This window comes from Puma concolor, chromosome E3, assembly GCF_028749965.1.
Source record: "Puma concolor isolate L17-30 chromosome E3, mPumCon1.1.hap2, whole genome shotgun sequence".
Lineage (NCBI taxonomy): Eukaryota > Metazoa > Chordata > Mammalia > Carnivora > Felidae > Puma > Puma concolor.
The window spans coordinates 24,147,768-24,164,119 of record NC_141682.1 but is presented as its reverse complement, the minus strand read 5'-3'; the positions used below and the strand labels follow the sequence as shown (position 1 = coordinate 24,164,119).

General features: G+C 43.1%; 1 protein-coding gene across 1 annotated transcript in view; it reads right to left on the bottom strand.

Annotated features, from left to right (window-relative positions):
* COG7 (component of oligomeric golgi complex 7) overlaps positions 1 to 16,352 on the bottom strand; it is an 89,273-nt gene that overhangs the window by 50,249 nt on the left and 22,672 nt on the right. Inside the window, exons 5-7 of the mRNA XM_025916899.2 lie at positions 8,384 to 8,466; positions 7,476 to 7,598; positions 902 to 1,100 (exon numbers count right to left, since the gene is read on the bottom strand). Coding sequence (XP_025772684.1) covers positions 902 to 1,100; positions 7,476 to 7,598; positions 8,384 to 8,466 — 405 coding nt within the window. The remainder of the gene's footprint in view (positions 1 to 901; positions 1,101 to 7,475; positions 7,599 to 8,383; positions 8,467 to 16,352) is intronic.

Genomic DNA, 16,352 nt, shown 5'->3' with positions numbered 1-16,352 from the left:
CCCATGGACATGGCATCCTCGTCCCCTGGAAGCTACCCACATCCCCCAAGCCTTTCCCACAACCAAGATCTGCCGAGTGAGTGAGCCAAAACACCTATGAATCATCCGGAACTGGAACAATAAACACACTCCCTGGAATGTACGAAGTAATTATAACCAAATGTAATTAAAGGGAATAACTATTAAATAAACCAAGTTAGTGACACATAGCCGCCAAACGGCAGGACAAGGCCTTCCCGAAGCGATTTCCTGATTTGACAGCAGCATGCGTCATGAGATCTTGTGCTACCTGAAAGTTTATGATGCTTTTAACTTACAGGGGAAACAGCTGGGGAAACGTAACACAACATCGCTGTGTTCCCAAATGGGAAGGAGGAGAGCTCTGCTCCCAGACACAGCTGGGGAATGCCCGTGTTCCCCACAACCACCCCTAGTCCTAACACGGCCTCCCTGCCCTTAAAATCTTGCTGACGCCCTATCAAAAAGTTCCTCTGACCTATTCGCCCTCTTCAGCTTACTTTTTAGGTTGAGCTGTCTGAGGTCTTATGACATCTCAAGGGAAGAGGACACTACCTTCCCAATGCAATCTGCTGCCAATTCGAGGCCACTGAGGCCCACCGGCCTCTTGCACATTCTAAGTGCCTGCCAAAGTGCCCCTCACTTCCCCAGAGCATGCAAAGCCCCTAGGTAGCACTGGGTTTGGTTAATACATCAGGCAGCAACCATTTCCAATGGCAATGCTTTCATGGAAAAGGCTTCCATATCTGCTGAGAAGGAAAACAAGGATCCCTTCCAAATCTGTAAAATCAGTCATCTGAAAAGACAGACAAACCCAAGCCCCAGAAGCTTCAAAAAGAGCATGTGAAGACAGGCCAGGGGACTGGGAGGAAGGAGCATTTACGTGGGCGGGAGAGCTGCGCCATCTCCAGCCCCTGGGCAAAGTGGGCGGTGGCATCGTAGAACTCCAGGAGCTTGAGGAGCCCCAGCTCAGGCCCTGCCCTCTCCACGCCTGAGCTGAGGCAGTCAGGCAGGGTGGGCAGCAAGGCCCCCAGAGTCTGAATCAGCAGCACGGTCACCACCTCGTGGGGGTTCTTGAAGACCTGCAGTGGGAGAGAGGTATCTGCGTTAGCACAAAGGACCAAGCAGGAACATACCTTTTCAAGAAGCAGTCTCCTGGATGGCTCTCAAAGGAATTTCTCCAACAGCTGGAAAATGGCCTCATCAAGAGCTTTAAGCCCCAAGTGTTCCTTCCTACAAACCCAAACAAGCTCAGAAAGTCAAGTAACTGGCACAACTTGCAACCTGTCCAGAACAATTGGCTACTCCATGTCTATTGCTAGCCACAAGTGACTTTTTTTCAAACTTATCACATGTAGAATTTAGATAGCTACCAAAATTTGGCCAACAAGGGCTGTGAAGATGACCATGCAGAAACTAGGAGTGCATGGGAGGTGGAGAATAAAACAGAATTAAAGAAGAATACTTCACTGAATCAGGGTTGGAGGACATTTAGTCAGATTTGCACACCAGCCCACAGCCACATCTCCCCTTGACATAGACCTTGGGTTAAGACAGATTTATCTTTTACTCTAAGGACCACCAGGAATAGTATATCCAGGACCTTTTAGGGTTTGTTTTTTTTTTAATGTTTATGTATTTACATTTGAGAGAGAGAGTGTTTGCCTGAGTGGGGGAAGAACAGAGAGAGAGGGAGAGAAAGGATCCCAAGCAGGCTCCTCGCTGTCAGCACAGAGCCCGGTATGGGGCTCAATCCCACAAACCATGAGATCGTGACTTGAGAGTTGGACACTTAACCGACTGAGCCACCGAGGACCCCAGAGGCCTTTTAGATTATAGATTCACTTATTCACCAAGAATCTTTTCTTCTATTTTATATACTATTGATCTCTTGGACAAAACTGTAAAAATGTACACAGTACATTTAGAGAGGGCTTCTCGCAGACTCCCCTGTGTTGATTGAATGATTTTTTATTATAATGTGGCTTAAATATGCACAAAAATGAAAACAAGATATAAAACTCTTCTTAGGAATTGTGGTTTATATACACAATGGAATACTACGTGGCAATGAGAAAGAATGAAATATGGCCTTTTGTAGCAACATGGAACTGGAGAGTGTTATGCTAAGTGAAATAAGTCATACAGAGAAAGACGGATACCATATGTTTTCACTCTTATGTGGATCCTGAGAAACTTAACAGAAGTTAAGTTTCTTCCCCCCCATGGGGGAGGGGAAGAAAAAAAAAAAAAGGTTAGAGAAGGAGGGAGCCAAAACATAAAAGACTCTTAAAAGCTGAGAACAAACTGAGGGTTGATGGGGGGGTGGGAGGGAGGAGAGGGTGGGTGATGGGTATTGAGGAGGGCACCTGTTGGGATGAGCACTGGGTGTTGTATGGAAACCAATTTGACAATAAATTTCATATTAAAAAAAATGATGTGCATAATAATAAATCTGTAGGAAAAAAAAAACCCTGTTCTTAGGTAACTCTAAGGCCACAAAAGGTATAAGCTTAAAAACTATAAAATCAATAAACTCACATTTTTATTAGAAAATACCCCGAGATGAGTGAAAAGGATAACACAACTCCCCAAAAGTTATGGGATACAGCAAAAGTAACACTAAGAGGGAAACTTATAGCTCTAAACACATACATTAAAAAAGAAGAAATATCTCAACAACCTAACTGCATACATTAAGGAATAAGAAAAAGAAACCAAACCCAAAGCTAGAAGAAGGAAGGAAATAATACAGATTAGAGCAGAGGTAAATAAAATAAAGAACAGAAAGTTAATTTTAAATTTTTTTTTCAACGTTTTTATTTATTTTTGGGACAGAGAGAGACAGAGCATGAACGGGGGAGGGGCAGAGAGAGAGGGAGACACAGAATCGGAAACAGGCTCCAGGCTCTGAGCCATCAGCCCAGAGCCTGACGCGGGGCTCGAACTCACGGACCGCGAGATCGTGACCTGGCTGAAGTCGGACGCTTAACCGACTGCGCCACCCAGGCGCCCCTGGAAAGTTAAATTTAAAAATCAATAGAACTGGTTGGTTCTGTGAAAAGATCAACAAAATTGACAAACCTTGAATTTGTCTGCATGCTTCCTCATGAGAGCATTAGGGTTAAGCCTTCTGGGCAGGGATACTACATAGGTGATGTTTTGACACCAAAATCATTCTTTTTTTTTTTTTTTTAACACCCAAACCATTCTTAAAACAGCAACATCATCATTCACTGTTGCTCCAGACTCTCACTACCTTCTTGAGAAAGCCAAACTCCTGTCTTAAATTCACAGTTCCTCCCCCCACACACAGCTGCACCAACACAAACCCTCCTATCTCCATCCAACGCATTCCCCTCACTATCCCCAAACTTGCTATGTGAGAAAATCAGAAAGACCTTCAGATACCAGCCAGCCCAATGTCCTCATTTGGCAGAAGAAACTTGCTGTGAGAAAGAGACCAGAGGAGGAAATGAAAATGGGCCTTCTAGAAAAGGAATCCTGACTCCTCGCTATGTTTGGTGAGGATGGACTGCACAATGAGAATCTCCTTCACTCTTATCTCCTACTCAGATGACCTGGGGCAGGGGAAGAATTACACTAATTGGCTGGTCAGCTGAAACTATAAAGTCACATCATAGACCTTCAGTGGCAGTTTTTTTTACACATTTCAATTAAAACACACTGGGGTCTCATACCCAGAGGGTGCCCCCTGTCCTTTGAAGAGATCTGGCAAAAGGGATTCTCTGGCACCTGGCCACAGAACCACCACAAAGTCCACACACTATAAGAGCAAACTTAACTCAGGCTATAGAAGCAACCTCAACAGCTCACCTGAAAACAATCTGACCTTACCTCACACCATACACAAAGACTAATTCAAAATGGGCCACAGACCTTACTGTAGAAACTAAGGGAGCTTCTAGGGGCACCTGGGTGGCTCAGTTGGTTAAGCACTGACTTCGGCTCAGGCCGTGATCTCACGGTTTGTGGGTTCAAGCCCTGCACTGGGCTCTGTGCTGACAGCTCAGAGCCTGGATTCTGTGTCTCCCTCTCTCTGCCCTTCCCCGCCTCTCAAAAATGAATAAATGTTAAAAAAATGTTTTTTTTTAAAGAAACTAAACAAGCTTCTAGAAGAAAACACAACAGAGCATCTTTCCAATTTGGAGGTTGGCAATGGTTTCTTACAAAACAATAATCATAAAAGCAAAAATTAATAAATTAGGCTTCAACAAAATCAATACCTCTGTTTAAGCCACAGACTGGAAGGAAGTATCTACAAACTATACCTTACAAAGGATTCTTATCTGAGATATATAAAAAACTCCTACAACTCAATAATAAAAACGCAAAAAACCCAATTTTTTGTAATGAGCAAAAGATCTACGCAGACACCTCACAAAGGAAGATATAAGCACATTGAAAAGGTGCTCAATATTCTTAGTCATCAGGAGAATACAAATTAAAACCACAATGAAATACTACAACACACCCACCAGAATGGACTAGCTTAGAAAGACTGACACCACCTAACTTTGGCAAAGATGTGGGGCAATCAGGATGCTCGCACACTCGTGAGACTATAAAAAGTACAACCACTTTGGAAGAATGTCTGGCAGTTTCTTATAAATCTACACATACATCTGCCCAATGATGCAGCAATTCCACTCCTAGATATTTACCCAAGAGATATGAATATGTGTACACACAAAAAAGACTTAGAGAACAATGTTCATTAGCAGCTTTATTCATAATAGCCCCAAAATGGAAATATCCCAGGTGTTCATCAGTATAAGAATGAATAAGCCAATTGTGAAATATTCACACCACGTTAACAGTATTTGGCAATAAAAAGGAACAAACCACTGACTCACACAACAACATAAATGAATCTCACAAACATGCTCAATGAAAGAAACCTTGCAGGAAGAACACACACTGCCTGATTCCGTCTATTTAAAATTCAAAAACAGGGGGCGCCTGGTTGGCTCAGTCGGTTAAGTGTCCGACTTCAGGGGCGCCTGGGTGGCGCAGTCAGTTAAGCGTCCGACTTCAGCCAGGTCACGATCTCGCGGTCCGTGAGTTCGAGCCCCGCGTCGGGCTCTGGGCTGATGGCTCAGAGCCTGGAGCCTGTTTCCGATTCTGTGTCTCCCTCTCTCTCTGCCCCTCCCCGGTTCATGCTCTGTCTCTCTCTGTCCCAAAAATAAATAAAAAACGTTTGAAAAAAAAAAATTTAAAAAAAAATAAAAAAAAAAAAATTAAAAAAAAAAAAAAAGTGTCCGACTTCAGCTCAGGTCATGATCTCACAGTTTGTGAGTTCGAGCCCCGTGTTGGGCTCTGTGCTGACAGCTCGGAGCCTGGAGCCTGCTTCGGATTCTGTGTCTCATTCTCTCTCTGCCCCTTCCCCACATGTGCTTTGTCTCTATCTCTCAAAAATAAATAAACATAAAAAACTAAAATAAATAAATAAATAAATAAATAAATAAATAAATAAATTTTAAAAATGGGGCACCTGGGTGGTTCAGTCAGTTAAGCGTCCAACTTCACTTCAGGTCACGATCTCACAGTTCGTGGGTTTGAACCCCATGTCTGGCTCTGTGCTGACACCTCAGAGCCTGGAGCCTGCTTTGGATTCTTTGTCTCCCTCTCTCTCTGCCCCTTCCCTGCTTGTACTCTGCTCTCTCTCTCAAAAATAATAAAACATTTAAAAAGAAAAAAAAAAACAACTGAAGGGGCAGGGGCAAAAAAATTTTTTTTTAATTAAAAAAAGTTTACAAAAATTTGAAAACAGGCCTAATTTATGGTGGAAAAAAATCAGAGCAGTGGCTGCCTTCAGGGGTGTTGGACTAGGAAGGAGCATGAGAGAACTTTCTAGAGTGATGGTAATATCCTCTTATCTTAATGTTCTCTATATCTTAACAGGGATCAGGTTACACAACATTTGTCAAAATTGATCACATAGCATATTTAAGATCATTACATTCCACAATCTTACCTAAAAGGGGGCGGGGAGGGACAAATATTGAACTCTAGTTAATAATATGCATGTTCAGAACTAAATAATGCTTGCAACTGCCTTTGAAATGAATCAAAAAATAAGACCAGTCAATGAATGGAGAAGTACATGGGAAGATGGACAGATTTATGACAGAGCAAACCTAGCAAAATGTTCACTGCAGAGTGCAAAAGTGAGTACATGGGTGTTCATCATACAATTCTTTCAACTCTTTTATATGTTGGAAAATTTTCATATTATAATACTGGGGGGTAAATCAGAAGGGGATACATTTACTGTGGTGTCTTTGCTTTTCTTTTGCACTATACTGACCTTCACAAGATGACGGCCACCTATCAGGCTTTTACTTCCCTGAAAAGGAAATGGACCACTGACCAAAAGCATAAATTAGCAGGATTTATAGGATGAGGCCAGAACATAATTTGAGAAGTCTAAATCCTTTTTCTTAGATGATGAAGGGCATATGCACCTGCAGACATAAGCTGGTTTTATCTTCACAACATAAGGGACGGTAAAAGAAGGCAAGGACACAGAAATGGATGTGCATCACCAGGGTCACTGAAAACCGACAACTACTTAAGTGCTGTGAAACGTCTACAGGAATTGTGTTTCATGTTGCTGTAACCTAAATCTGAGTTTGGCTGGCTCCAGGGGAAAGCAATGAGGGTAGAGAAGAGGACTTTAAACACCAGAATGGACATGACCCTGTACAAGGGATTCCCTCCAGCTACAGTCACGTTCGTTCCAGCAGGGGACGGATGGACACTGCAAGACTAATTCACAACTAATTTTGAAAGCAGACCAAAAACCACACCACACCATCAACAGGCCCAGTAAGTCACAGCCTCTTCTCTCCTAAAAGAGGGAAGAGGATCTGGGGCACTTCCTGGCATTGAGACGGGGGAAGAAGTGTTCACACCCTGGACGGCAGAAAATGCCAAGAGGCTCTGGGAAGACAAGTGAGGGGAAGTTTCCACTTGAAATGAAGTTCCTCTGTCTCATTGGTCCCCTAGGTTGGAGGGCACCTGTAAAATTGTACTCTTCCTCGAGCTCTGGGCATACCGTGTGAACAAGGGAAACTAAGCCAGGTGAGTTTTACCTGAAGTTAAGATAAAAACAATCCTGTTCACTCAAGCACCACCTGACCAAGGGCCTCCTGCTTTTAGATCAGAAGATAACGGCCTCCAGGAATTCCACAGGCTCCCTGGCTGAACAACACGCAACACTGTCACATTAGATTCTATTTAAGATACAGATGAGAACGATAAGAAGAGTTTTAAGGAGACTGAAAGATTTTACTGCCTTGGGTTTCGAGGCTTATCTTTAACTCCTTTGGTGATGGCAGCAAATAGGGAGGTTCTTCCAGGAACACTTGAAGCAGAGGAGAGACCACTGCCAGAGCAGACACCCATCCCCTAAGACCCAAGCGAGCCGTTACCTGCGTAGACCACTGGATCTGCGTGTGCCAGGCCCCGAGCAGGGCGTCGTAGAATCTGGTGAGCTGCCGGTCCAGAGGGAGGTCACTCTGGCACAGCTCCTGCCAGGTTGCTAAAAGCTGCGCCTGCAGAGGCAGAGCAAAGGGGACCTCGCTGAGTGACTGAGACAGGCCACCTGCTAACGCTGTCCTGTCCTCCCGACAAGGTGAGCGATTTCCTGCCACCTAGCAACTGCCCGCTGAAGGCCATTTGCTTCAAAGGAGGGCTAAAACGAGAAGTCACAGCCACCTGCTCTGATCATCTATCAGACATTGAATCCGTTGCCCTCCCAGTGTTCCTTTCTTCTTTTATCTTGTCCCAACAGCATGCCAAGGTCCTTCCACTGGGCATGCTACACTCTCCCTGACAGACCTTTCGGGTGTGCTTGAATGTGCACTTCAGCTTCATGTCCCAACACCCCTGCTTAAAGACACGCAAGGTTGGACGTGAAGGAATCAAGTTAGCCCAGGAAGCTGTTGGGTTTTTTTTTTTACCTAACATCAACAACCCCAGAAAACAAAAAATTCTGACAGCTTCCGGAGAGCATCATAAGGCCTAAGAGACTACTTTCCCTTGAAAGACAAGAACGGGAGGAATTGTAACAACTTTTCAGTCTATAAATGAAATCCAGCTATAAACATAAAATATGCTGAAAACTGAGGGCTTGCTTCCCTCCCCAACCCCCCCCCCCCCCACCACTGGCAAGGAAATGAATCCACAGGCTGGACCAAGAACACCCCCTACTGGCTAATTAAAAGAAGAAGGCCAGAGGGCGAGAAGGCAAGTTGTCTCTACCTTGGAGTACAAACACTGGGGTTCTGCAGCCCAGCACTGTATGCATTCCACAACATAAGCACTCCCGGCTTCTCACCTTGTGACATTTGTAGTAGTAGGCGAGCAGTTGGGGCATCCGGTCAATTTCAGTAAACACCTTCACAAACATTTTGGACTGATCTAAAGGAGAACAACATAAAACGTGCATGCGCTGTTACCAGGTTTCCTGTTGCAGACAGAAGAAAGAGTTCACCAGGCTAAATGTGGACATATGTAAGCTCCTGTTCGGAACGTCTTACCTATGCAATCAATTAACTCATGCATGGAGAGTAAGAAGACGAAAAATAAGTCAAGATAAGGGGAGAATACCTACTCAGACACCGCAAGCCTTGGCTTGTTTAGATAATGCATCAGTAAGCATCACTGACAGAGCTGAGATCATACATCAGCAAAGTCATTGCTGTATGTGAAGAATGGAATGAGTTCAAATCAGGGCTGGGACTGGGGTGGGGGGCAGGAAGGGGGGTGGCGGGTAGGGGCAAGCCTGGGCTGCAAAATCAAAGGGGACTCTCACTCTCAGGCTTGCACAAGGGCAGGGTGAGAGCCTCCTTAGATTTCTGTGCTTGAGGCATTTCACCTGCCTCACCTCATCCTGGCTCTGACTAGAATCATAAAATGCCAGCAACAGAAAGATACCTAAGAAACCATCAATGGACCTGATGTTACAGGTGAGGAAAGTGCAGCCCAGAGAGCTTCTGTCACTTGCAGGTCAATGGCAGGACTGCCCAATCACAGCACTGACTGAACCATATGAAACTACTGCTATTCAACCATTTTGACCTACAAACATAGCAATGTCATATGACTCAATCTAATATTTATATGAACTAAAAAAATGCTGACACAAGCAGACCTTCTGCCCATTGCCTAGAATCACGATGCTCTTTGCTGCCTCAGGGCCTTTGCACTTACCGTCTGGGATGATCTTTCTGGCTCTCTGTATGGTTCTCCCCTTATCAGGAGGGTCTTTACCAATCACTTTAGAATTTAGAAATCTAAATTAGGTTTCTCTTGTTATTTATTTCCTATCACATATTCTCCTTCGTAGAACTAATCAAAATCTATATTATTCTATTTAGTCACCTGTGTGATAGTTTGTCTTTCTCACCCTTAGAAATACAAGCTCCATGAGGCTGTGACCTTTCCTGTCTTATCTCTCACAGTTCCTAGAAATTAGTACAGCACACTACAAAAAAAAAAAAAAAATGTATTAAGGAGAGCCTGGGCAGCTCAGTCGGTTAAGCATGCGACTCTTGGTTTCAGCTCAGGTCATGATCTCATGGTTTGTGAGATCAAGCTCCATGTCAGGCTCTGTGCTGACAGCATGGAGACTTCTTGGGATTCCCTCTCTCCCTCTTTCTCTGCTCCTCCCCTGCTCTCTCTCTCTCTCAAAATAAACTTTTAAGAAAATGTAGTAAATTAATGACTATTTTAAATAGCATTGTTTTTCAGCAACATAAATAACATGTTCCTGGTAGAAAAAAATGGAAAATAAGTAAGAAGGAAATCCTATCACACTCTGTTAAACACTGTCAACGTTTTGGTGTATATTCAAAGAGTGTTTTCAGATAAAAATTGGTACATTTACTAGTCTAAATATACAATCACAACTTAAAAAAAAAAATCTCCACTGGATAGAGTAGAACTTGTTATTTCTTGAAACAAATAATAAAGCAGAATTTGGTGATATAGCAAACCCAGTTAGGAAAAGTGTTGAAAAACTTACAGGTAACATGTGAGTCTTTAGCCCTTACAGAGGAGTTCAAGTTTTTCAAGGTTAGTACATTCAATTAAACACAAATATGTAAAACTAGGGGAAGTTCTTGACTTAGACAAGAGAAAGAAATAGGAAACTTACTTTGGCAACCCCAATACAGAGTTCTAACTCCTGCCAATACCACCGACTCAACACACAAGGCACTGCTTGAGCACCTGCCTGGGGAAGAGCCACCTGCTGGGTGCTGGTGGGTGCGGGGGGAGCAGGCAGGGGTCTGATGGTGGACGTGTTGTTGTGCATCCACACCCACTGCCCTTCTTCTGCTGACAAAACTCTGGCTGTTCTCGAGGGACAGGGCATCTGCCTCTCACTCTCCCACTTTTTTTTTTTTTTTTTTTGCAGAGCAAACTATTTAGTTTATATTACTAAACTGTACCATTAGCACTTTCCTATAGCTGCTGGTAATTACATATACGTAAGACAGAGCAAATGCCAAATGTCTTTATCAAAGAATAGTGTTATTTAATACTCTTGGTTTTGTTACCAGTTTTATTGAGAACAGTTGACATAATATCACTGTATACGTTGAAGGCACAGAGCATGCTGGTTTGATCCACACATACTGTGAAATGATTACAATAGGTTCAGCTAACATCCATTTTCTCACGTAGATACAATAAAAAGAAAAGAAAGAAGAAAAGAATAAAGGACAAAAAAATTCTTCTTGCGATGAGAACTCTTCAGATTTATTTTCTCAACAACTGCCCTATGTACCATATGCAGCAATGTTAGCTATGGTCATCATGTTGTACGTTACATCCCTAATACCTGTTATAACTGAAGTCTGTACCTTTTTTTTTTTTTTTTTTAAGTGGGCTTCATATCCAGTGTTGAGCCCAATGTGGGGCTTGAACTCATGACCCTGATCAAGACCTGAGCTGAGATTAAGTGTCAGACGCTTGACTGACTGAGCCACCCAGGCACCCCTGAAGTTTACACCTTTTGACCATTTTCCATTTAAATGTTTCCAGTGAGCTGACTCATCTCCAGAGTAATGGATTCAGAGATGCAAAAGCCTGCACATCAATGCAAACAAGATTAATCCTGGGACCTGTTCTTAAACTCTGAGGATAGATGCCTGGAACTCTAAGGGCCACATGAAAAGTGCACCTGGAAGTAATGCCAACACACAGAGAGAGCCAAGATATGGCAAGAAAGAGAGACGGGGTCCTAACAACACAGTTTGTGCTCCTGGATCAGCAACACCTCCTGAACTTCTCAGTTCCATAAGCAATATATTCTCTCTCTCTCTTTTGTTTAGGCCAGTTTGAATTGGGTTTCTGTCACTTGCAACCAAAAGAAACTCAAACTGATACAGGCCTCCTGTGAGTTAGGTGGAGTCCCTGGTCTCTATGCCATCTACCCAAAGTGTAATATGTGGTAAATGGATTCTTATTATTTCAAACTAACAACTGATTTTGGATTATAAACAAGACAGTATAACAAACGTATAGCACCAAAGGCAAATTTCATTTACTTTGCTTTTGCACATGATTTCGCATTCTATTTAATGTAAGGAAGTACTTCTTACACGATGCCCTGCATACAGGAGATTATGCAGGGCATAATTATCTGTTAGATGAAATACATGATGAGAAATGCTCTTAAATCTTGTCCTAAAATATTTCCCCCATTGCATCAGTCTGTACAACTTTGCCCTGTTTCCTCCTAGGTATAGACACAGAAATCACTCCCTTTGGCTGGTGCCTGAGAGGGCTTCTCCCACTCTCTATCACTCATTCTTCCTGGAGGAAGAGAGTATCTGCTCGAATATGTCAATAAATATAAACAGAGATGATGAGAATATGAAAGACCTTCCATACACTAAGTAGGTAATAACACTTTAAAAAATGCACTGTAGATAAGCTGTCCCCCTTTTACATTCACACTTCTTCCAAAGCTTTTCCATTGATAGAACCTCACTTTAACCTTGTGCAACCCTATGAGGCCAGAAGACAGAGAAACTGCCAGCAGAATAAATAAGCCAGTCAAGTTCATACAACTAGAAGGGATGAGACCACTTCTTGGTCGGGTTCCCGAGAATTCATCTAACTCCTGCGACTTGCCCAACAGGACAACTGACAAGGCGAGAGTTCCAGAAGGAAAGTCTCTGGGGAAAAAGGGAAAGTAACTTAGAAGAACATCTTACTCCCATTTTGGAAAAAAATGAAGGACTGTTGATGGCAGCAAGAATGAGAGGGATATCAAACTCAATACCCAAAACACAAATAATCCAGTGAAGAAATGGGCAAAAGGCATGAATAGACACTTCTCCAAAGAAGACATCCAGATGGCCAACCGACATATGAGAAAATGCTCAACATCGCTCATCATCAGGGAAATTACAAATCAAAACCACAATGAGATACCACCTCACACCTGTCAGAATGGCTAACAGTAACAACTCAGTCAACAACAGATGTTGGTGAGGATGCGGAGAAAGAGGATCTCTTTTGCATCATTGGTGTGAATGCAAGCTGGTGCAGCCACTCTGGAAAACAGTGTGGAGGTTCCTCAAAAAACTAAAAAGAGAACTACCCTACGACCCAGCCATTGCACTACTAGGCATTTATCCACAGGATACAGGTGTGCTGTTTTGAAGGGACACATGCACCCCCATGTTTATAGCAGCACTATCAACAATAGCCAAAGTACGGAAAGAGCCCAAATGTCCATCGATGGATGAATGGATAAAGAAGATGTGGTGTGTGTATACACACACACATACACACACACACGCGCACACGCAATGGAGTATTACTCAGCAATCAAAAAGAATGAAATCTTGCCATTTGCAACTACGTGGAAGGAATTAGAGAGTATTATGCTAAGCGAAATAAGTCAGAGAAAGACAAATATCATATGACTTCACTCATATGAGGACTTTAAGAGACAAAACAGATGAACATAAGGGAAGGGAAGCAAAAATAATATAAAAACAGGGAGGGGGACAAAACATAAGAGACTCTTAAATATGGAGAACAAACTGAGGGTTGCTGGAGGGGTGGTGGAAGGAGGGATGGGCTAAATGGGTAAGGGGCATTAAGGAATCTACTCCTGAAATCATTGTTGCACTATATGCTAACTTGAATGTAAATTTTAAAAATTAACTAAGTAAAAAAGTAAACCTCAAAAATAAATAAATAAATAATAAATAAGTATTAAAAAATAAACTTCAAAAAAAAAAAAAAAAGAATGAGAGGGAATGGGGTGCCTGGGTGGCTCTGTTGGTTAAGCATCTGACTCTTGGTTTCAGCTCAGGTCATTATCTCACAGTTCGTGGGATTAAGCCCTGCATCGGGCCCAGAGCCTGCTTGGGATTCTCCTTCTCCCTCTCCCTCTCTCTCTGCCCCTCCCCTGCTCATGTGCTTTCTCTGTCTCTGTTTCTGTCTGTCTCAGAAATAAATAAATTTTAAATATATATTTAAAAATAAAAGTCTTGGGGCACCTGGGTGGCTCAGTCGGTTAAGCGGCCAACTTCAGCTCAGGTCACGATCTCGCAGTCTGTGAGTTCGAGTCCCGCGTCAGGCTCTGTGCTGACAGCTCAGAGTCTGGAGCCTGTTTCAGATTCTGTGTCTCCCTCTCTCTGACCCTCCCCCATTCATGCTCTGTCTTTCTCTGTCTCAAAAATAAATAAACATTAAAAAAATAATAAAATAAAAATAAATAAATAAATAAAAGTCTTTCATTAAAAAAAAGAATGAGAGGGAATAAAAAGGCGATCAGAAACTTAAGGACAGGGGTGCTTGGGTGGCTCATTTGGTTAAACGTCTGACTCTGAATCTCAGCTCAGGTCTTTATCTCAGAGTTGTGAGAGGAAAGAAAGAAAGAAAGAAAGAGAGAGAGAGAGAGAGAGAGAAAGAAAGAAAGAAAGAAAGAGAGAGAGAAAGAGAGAGAGAGAAAGAAAGAAAGAAAGAAAGAAAGAAAGAAAGAAAGAAAGAAAGAAAGAAAAAAACAAGAAACTTAAGCATAAAATGAAGTTGGATAGGAAAGGAATTAAAATCTAGTGCCCGATCTGACTCTGCAAAAATGAACTGAGTTTATAAAGTTGTGATAATAGAAACACTATTTATTAATTCAATTAAAAACGATGGTATAGGGACACCTGGGTGGCTCAGTCGGCTGAGTGTCCAACTTCAGCTCAGGCCATGAGCTCATGGTTTGGGGACTGGAGCCCCACAGCCCTACATCAGGCTCCACACTGACAGCTTGGAATTCCCTCTCTCTGCCTCTCTTTCTGCCCCTCCCCCACTTGTTCTCTCACTCCCTCTCTCTCAAAAATAAAGATTAAAAAAATTAAACAAAAAAACAGTGGTAAAAGAGGAGAATGGGGAGAAAGGAGTCATATGAAAGCAAAATCCTTAGCTGTAACAATAGTAAGCCGACAGTTTCTAAAATTAATATACAAAGAAATAAAATAATATATGTATTATGTGGAAATATAAAGTGGAATACCACAGAAAACAGCTCTGAGATTTAAAGTGATCTCCTGGGGTCAGGACTGGGGAATGAGGTGGTAGAGGAAAACAGTGTTATCTTCCCCAATAAGACCTCCAGTACTATTTAACTTTTCCAACACCGTAGGTGACGGGAACAAATTTTAACTGAATTCAAGAAGAAGAATAATGGAACCAATAAAGTCATTTGTGGGTCTGGACTTCCAATTTGTAGTTTAGCTCCATCTGCTGAGCTACACGGCTTTTCAGAAATCTGCTGCTGCTTTCAAATAGAACCTTCACGAATTCCTGATTGGCCTCTCAGGAATTATTCCCTTTGGGCTACTGTGAGAGCCCTCAAGTCTTGAAGGGGGTATCCAAGAGAAAGGAATAATGTTCACCTAGTGCCTCCCCAGGAACCAGGACCCTAGGAATCGTAGGGTGCATGTATGGTACCCACTTTACTGAGAAGGAAACTGAGCTCTCATTGCTAAGAGGCAGCAGCCCAAAGATTTCAAAACTGGCCTGTCCATCTCCCAAGTCAACACTCCCACTCACTCGGCCACACTCATCAGCAGACTTACTACAAATTCTCTGAATATCGACTCTTTAGTCTGTTCAAGGCAAACTATGCTCTGTCCCCAGCTCTCTTGTCCAGCCTCATCTCTAACCATTTCCCAACATTCACTCCATTAAAATGGACTAGGGGGGCGCCTGGGTGGCGCAGTCGGTTAAGCGTCCGACTTCAGCCAGGTCACGATCTCGCGGTCCGTGAGTTCGAGCCCCGCGTCAGGCTCTGGGCTGATGGCTCAGAGCCTGGAGCCTGTTTCCGATTCTGTGTCTCCCTCTCTCTCTGCCCCTCCCCCGTTCATGCTCTGTCTCCCTCTGTCCCAAAAATAAATAAAAACGTTGAAAAAAAGGGGCGCCTGGGTGGCGCAGTCGGTTAAGCGTCCGACTTCAGCCAGGTCACGATCTCGTGGTCCGTGAGTTCGAGCCCCGCGTCGGGCTCTGGGCTGATGGCTCGGAGCCTGGAGCCTGTTTCCGATTCTGTGTCTCCCTCTCTCTCTGCCCCTCCCCCGTTCATGCTCTGTCTCTTTCTGTCCCAAAAATAAATAAATGTTAAAAAAAAAAAAAAAAAAAAAAAACGTTGAAAAAAAAATTTTTTTAATTAAAAAAAAAAAATACAACGGACTAGGATTCCCAGCTCTACACCACTCATGTGTATGTTGTTCTCTCTGCCGCAATTGTTTCTCCTCGCCTGTCAAAATCCTTCACCCAGGGGGAAAGGCTTATGCTACAGTGCTCACTGGGGGAAAAACAACATACAAAGTATATACTCAACGTATATACTTACCTTAAAAAATACAGGTACACACACACACACACACACACACACACACACACACACACACACGGGGAAAAAAAACTGGAAGGAAATGAGGAGGGAGCATAAAACAAGCTGCCAGGCGGCAGACACCCTCCGCAAACACCCTCCCACCCGACCCCCAGTGGGGTATGTGTGATATTCCTTGGGCACTCCTGGCTGCCCAACAAAGGAAAGGGGAAAAACAAATGGTTAACTGATAGAGATCATAGTCCTGCAGGACTAAGTCTCCAGCTATTCACAAGTAACTTAGTAAATCACAAGAAAAAGGCAATCTCATCAATAGCCTAATCTCCAGAAACCTATAAACTCCATTTCCTAGAGCCCCAACATCATCCCTCCATAGTGATGTGGGAAACAAAGGCAGAAGGAAATGGCAGATAGAACTCAATTTCCTTATAACCTGCAG